This window comes from Teleopsis dalmanni, unplaced genomic scaffold (assembly GCF_002237135.1).
Source record: "Teleopsis dalmanni isolate 2A unplaced genomic scaffold, ASM223713v2 unscaffolded_contig_2739, whole genome shotgun sequence".
Lineage (NCBI taxonomy): Eukaryota > Metazoa > Arthropoda > Insecta > Diptera > Diopsidae > Teleopsis > Teleopsis dalmanni.
In genome coordinates, this window is record NW_024034121.1 from 1 (window position 1) to 6,375 (window position 6,375).

Sequence of the window (6,375 nt, forward strand, 5' to 3'; positions counted from 1 at the left end):
AAAATATCTGTCTTTAGTTAGGTAAAGGAAGATTATCAGGAAGTTGTATTGGATTTATTCTAGAAGATATAGGTATGGACAAAGTAGATGTATGTCTGTGACAAACCATGCTCTTCTTCTTCAGTTAATTATTTTTCAATGAATAAGAATAAATATTATTTATATGAATTAAGAAGCATTTGAAAATAAATAGAACTTCTTCAAAATAAATAAAAGTATTTTTAATTTTAAGAATAATGAACTAAATATTGAAAAATATATTATTAGTTTATATAAAATTAAGTTAAAATTAAATAATTAATTCAAATTGAATTCAATATGATAAGGAAACGAAATTTAAATATATCTTACATTGCCGGAGTTTCAGCGGCTGATGACGGTACTGTAAAAACTGAACCTGCACTTTGGTCAGAAACCTCAGTATACATTCTACAAAATAAAAAAAAATAAAATAACATTGTGTACATTCCAATAAAAAAGAAAAAAATTTTTAAATAAATTGAGTCAATTTTTTAAAAATGTCGGTAATTTACAGTAAGTAATAATGTATATGTTAGCTTTTATATATATCTGTCTTTAGTTAGGTAAAGGAAGATTATCAGGAAGTTGTATTGGATTTATTCTAGAAGATATAGGTATGGACAAAGTAGATGTATGTCTGTGACAAACCATGCTCTTCTTCTTCAGTAATTATTTTTCAATGAATAAGAATAAATATTATTTATATGAATTAAGAAGCATTTGAAAATAAATAGAACTTCTTCAAAATAAATAAAAGTATTTTTAATTTAAAGAATAATGAACTAAATATTGAAAAATATATTATTAGTATATATAAAATTAAATTAAAATTTAATAATTAATTCAAATTGAATTCAATATGATAAGGAAACGAAATTTAAATATATCTTACATTGCCGAAGTTTCAGCGGCTGATGACGGTACTGTAAAAACTGAACCTGCACTTTGGTTAGAAACCTCAGTATACATTCTACAAAATAAAAAAAAATAAATAAAAAAAAATGTGTATATTCTAATAAAAAACAAAAAGATTAAATAAAATTATAATTTTTAAAAATGCATTAATTAAGTAAGCATAAATTTATATTAGCTTTAAAATATATGTCTTTAGTTAGGTAAAGGAAGATTATCAGGAATTTGTATTGGATTTATTCTAGAAGATATAGGTATGGGCAAAGTAGATGTATGTCTGTGACAAACCATGCTCTTCCTCTTCAATTAATTATTTTTCAATGAATAAGAACAAATATTATTTATATGAAATTAGAAGCATTTGAAAATAAATAGAACTTCTTCAAAATAAATAAAAGTAGTTTTAATTTAAAGAATAATGAACTAAATATTGAAAAATATATTATTAGTATATATAAAATTAAATTAAAATTTAATAATTAATTCAAATTGAATTCAATATGATAAGGAAACGAAATTTAAATATATCTTACATTGCCGGAGTTTCAGCGGCTGATGACGGTACTGCAAAAACTGAACCTGTACTTTGGTTAGAAACCTCAGTATACATTCTACAAAATTAAAAAAAAAATAAATAAAAAAAAATGTGTACATTCTAATAAAAAAGAAAAAATTAAATAAAATCATAATTTGTAAAAATGCATTAATTAAGTAAGCATAAATTTATATTAGCTTTAAAATATATGTCTTTAGTTAGGTAAAGGAAGATTATCAGGAATTTGTATTGGATTTATTCTAAAAGATATAGGTATGGGCAAAGTAGATGTATGTCTGTGACAAACCATGCTCTTCCTCTTCAGTTAATTATTTTTCATTGAATAAGAACAAATATTATTTATATGAAATTAGAAGCATTTGAAAATAAATAGAACTTCTTCAAAATAAATAAAAGTAGTTTTAATTTAAAGAATAATGAACTAAATATTGAAAAATATATTATTAGTATATATAAAATTAAATTAAAATTTAATAATTAATTCAAATTGAATTCAATATGATAAGGAAACGAAATTTAAATATATCTTACGTTGCCGGAGTTTCAGCGGCTGATGACGGTACTGCAAAAACTGAACCTGTACTTTGGTCAGAAACCTCAGTATACATTCTACAAAATTAAAAAAAAAATTAATAAAAAAAAATGTGTATATTCTAATAAAAAACAAAAAGATTAAATAAAATTGTAATTTTTAAAAATGTAGTAATTAAGTAAGTATAAATTTATATTAGCTTTAAAATATCTGTCTTTAATTAGGTAAAGGAAGATTGTCAGGAATTTGTGTTGGATTTATTCTAGAAGATATAGGTATGGGCAAAGTAGATGTATGTCTGTGACAAACCATGCTCTTCCTCTTCAGTTAATTATTTTTCAATGAATAAGAACAAATATTATTTGTATGAAATTAGAAGCATTTGAAAATAAATAGAACTTCTTCAAAATAAATAAAAGTAGTTTTAATTTAAAGAATAATGAACTAAATATTGTAAAATATATTATTAGTATATATAAAATTAAATTAAAATTTAATAATTAATTCAAATTGAATTCAATATGATAAGGAAACGAAATTTAAATATATCTTACATTGCCGGAGTTTCAGCGGCTGATGACGGTACTGCAAAAACTGAACCTGTACTTTGGTTAGAAACCTCAGTATACATTCAACAAAATTAAAAAAAAAATAAATAAAAAAAAATGTGTACATTCTAATAAAAAAGAAAAAATTAAATAAAATCATAATTTGTAAAAATGCATTAATTAAGTAAGCATAAATTTATATTAGCTTTAAAATATATGTCTTTAGTTAGGTAAAGGAAGATTATCAGGAATTTGTATTGGATTTATTCTAAAAGATATAGGTATGGGCAAAGTAGATGTATGTCTGTGACAAACCATGCTCTTCCTCTTCAGTTAATTATTTTTCATTGAATAAGAACAAATATTATTTATATGAAATTAGAAGCATTTGAAAATAAATAGAACTTCTTCAAAATAAATAAAAGTAGTTTTAATTTAAAGAATAATGAACTAAATATTGTAAAATATATTATTAGTATACATAAAATTAAATTAAAATTTAATAATTAATTCAAATTGAATTCAATATGATAAGGAAACGAAATTTAAATATATCTTACATTGCCGGAGTTTCAGCGGCTGATGACGGTACTGTAAAAACTGAACCTGCACTTTGGTCAGAAACCTCAGTATACATTCTACAAAATTAAAAAAAAAATTAATAAAAAAAAATGTGTATATTCTAATAAAAAACAAAAAGATTAAATAAAATTATAATTTTTAAAAATGCATTAATTAAGTAAGCATAAATTTATATTAGCTTTAAAATATATGTCTTTAGTTAGGTAAAGGAAGATTATCAGGAATTTGTATTGGATTTATTCTAAAAGATATAGGTATGGGCAAAGTAGATGTATGTCTGTGACAAACCATGCTCTTCCTCTTCAGTTAATTATTTTTCAATGAATAAGAACAAATATTATTTATATGAAATTAGAAGCATTTGAAAATAAATAGAACTTCTTCAAAATAAATAAAAGTAGTTTTAATTTAAAGAATAATGAACTAAATATTGAAAAATATATTATTAGTATATATAAAATTAAATTAAAATTTAATAATTAATTCAAATTGAATTCAATATGATAAGGAAACGAAATTTAAATATATCTTACGTTGCCGGAGTTTCAGCGGCTGATGACGGTACTGCAAAAACTGAACCTGTACTTTGGTCAGAAACCTCAGTATACATTCTACAAAATTAAAAAAAAAATTAATAAAAAAAAATGTGTATATTCTAATAAAAAACAAAAAGATTAAATAAAATTGTAATTTTTAAAAATGTAGTAATTAAGTAAGTATAAATTTATATTAGCTTTAAAATATCTGTCTTTAATTAGGTAAAGGAAGATTGTCAGGAATTTGTGTTGGATTTATTCTAGAAGATATAGGTATGGGCAAAGTAGATGTATGTCTGTGACAAACCATGCTCTTCCTCTTCAGTTAATTATTTTTCAATGAATAAGAACAAATATTATTTATATGAAATTAGAAGCATTTGAAAATAAATAGAACTTCTTCAAAATAAATAAAAGTAGTTTTAATTTAAAGACTTTTAAACTGAATATTGAAAAATATATTATTAGTATATATAAAATTAAATTAAAATTAAATAATTAATTCAAATTGAATTCAATATGATAAGGAAACGAAATTTAAATATATCTTACATTGCCGAAGTTTCAGCGGCTGATGACGGTACTGTAAAAACTGAACCTGTACTTTGGTCAGAAGCTTGAGTATCCATTCTACAAAATAAAAAAAATAATAATAAAAAAAAAAAATCTATGTACACTGTATTAAAAATAATAATAATAAATATACACAAAATTTTAATTTTCAAATATGTAATTAAATAAATTTGAACTTGTTTTAATTTTAAAATAATTAACTACAGTTATGATAACGAAAATTGTCATGAAGTTTCAAGAGGATGAAAACGATTCGAAGTTAGATGTTAAGTTAAATTATAATGGAGTTAGTGTTCTATAAAACAGCTCTAAAATGAAACTAAATATGCGGAGAATACATTGTTACTGATACTATTACTACTATCATGCTTAGTATTACTCAAAGGAGGTAATATATTTTAACAGAAAAATACTGTTTACCTGTAAAATAAGGCAAAAATTTCTAGAAGAGTGTAATCCATGTTCATTAACAGCACCACTGGTTACCTCAGATCTTATATCCTGAAAAAGCATCGGCACCCTAAAGCCTAATGGATTAATTCATGAGTTCTCTTCAAGGGATTGCAAATTTTTGTTGGAAAAAGCAGTACTTTTAGCTTGCTTTAAGAGAAACCTATTACCAAACGGTGCGCGGTAAAAGGAACATTTCTAAATTTAAAATGTTTATAAATAACAAAGTTTATATAAACGAAAAATTTGCAAGTAATTGTAAACAATGCTAAATTTTCGGGTTGTTGAAAATATGCAAAAAAAAAAGGAAGGTTACATTTTGAGCCAGAATAATTTATTATTTGACAATAAGTACATTCAGTACCAATAGCTTGTGAATATAAATTTCATATGTATTAAATAGACTCAATATTGACATAAAATTTGATATATAAATTCTTGATTGGTGAATACTTTTCAGTTATGTGTATGTATATATATCTGTATCGGGTAGTGGTTTTGTATGTATACTGTTTATTTTAATAAATATTGAAAATTAAACCTTTGCACATACTAATTTCCATTTTTATTATTTTAATTTTAAATTATGAAATTAATTAATTTTATATATAATTTTATTTAAAATACAAATATTCTCAACTTAAGCAAATAATAAAGTAATTAGTTCCATAAATTTTAATTATGAAATTAATAAATATCAACTAATTGTTATTACTTTAACTTAAAATTTAACAAAAGTAAAAATTTATAAAATTTTTAATTAAAAATTCGTAATATGAGTGATAAAAAATATTAAAACTAAAATAATTTAAGATATTCATATATATGAATTCAACAAATTCCATATCCTACTAATATATTTTCAATGAAAATGAAGACGAAAATGAAAATAAAAAAAAATTTAATGGCAAAAAAGAAAATTTAATTAAAATTCCCGATATAGTTTGACATTTTGGCACAGAAACGAATTTCTCTTTGACGTCATTAAAAACAAAAAAAGTCCCGTCCCGTTTGTGAATGACAAACAATAATTATAGTTAAATTTCGTTAGATTAAATATTTTAATAATAACTACTAGTACTTATTAGGAAAAAAAAATAAGCATGACAATACAATGATCGCTTGGAACTTTTTTTGATTAATTTTTGGTTAAATTAATAATTTATTATACTCACCTGAGTCCAAAAATTTCTAGAAACTGAAGATATCACAGATTCTTTCATATTTTTTGTATAATTATTTTTTTTAAAAGAGTTTTGCAATTTAATTTTAAAGTTGAATATTATTTTATATATAAAACATAAATTTACTAGAAAAAATTTATTTCTAAAAAGTTATTTGGATTGGATCTTACTGCGCTTGAAATCAGCACAAAGGGATATAGGTTTTTGTGAGGGGATGAAAGCGAATATAAATTAATGTTAACACCATAATGCTATCATTTTCGAAGTTTTTGATTTTTATTTGCATTTTATAGTTAATACCACATAAACGATACCATTAGAGATCGCGTAGATACTTTATTGGCAATTGAAATTTAGTTTTTAAACAACTTAAGACAAAAAAAATTGGTTTTATATTATAAACTGAACATTTCACTAAGATATTCAATCATCTTAAAGTATATGAATAGATTAGAAAAATGTGTTATTTCTATTATTTTTT

The 6,375-nt window shown here is 22.3% G+C and overlaps 1 protein-coding gene across 1 annotated transcript; it reads right to left on the bottom strand.

The window, feature by feature from the left end:
- Positions 1-351: 351 nt before the first annotated feature.
- Positions 352-4,316, bottom strand: LOC119664843 (facilitator of iron transport 3-like; the record flags this gene model as incomplete). The annotated part of the gene is made up of 8 exons (XM_038074217.1): positions 4,240-4,316; positions 3,685-3,762; positions 3,130-3,207; positions 2,576-2,653; positions 2,021-2,098; positions 1,467-1,544; positions 914-991; positions 352-429 (listed from the first exon to the last, which is right to left on the bottom strand). Coding segments are annotated over exons 1-8 (623 nt in total), but the record flags the coding sequence as incomplete, so codon positions are not given.
- Positions 4,317-6,375: the final 2,059 nt, after the last annotated feature.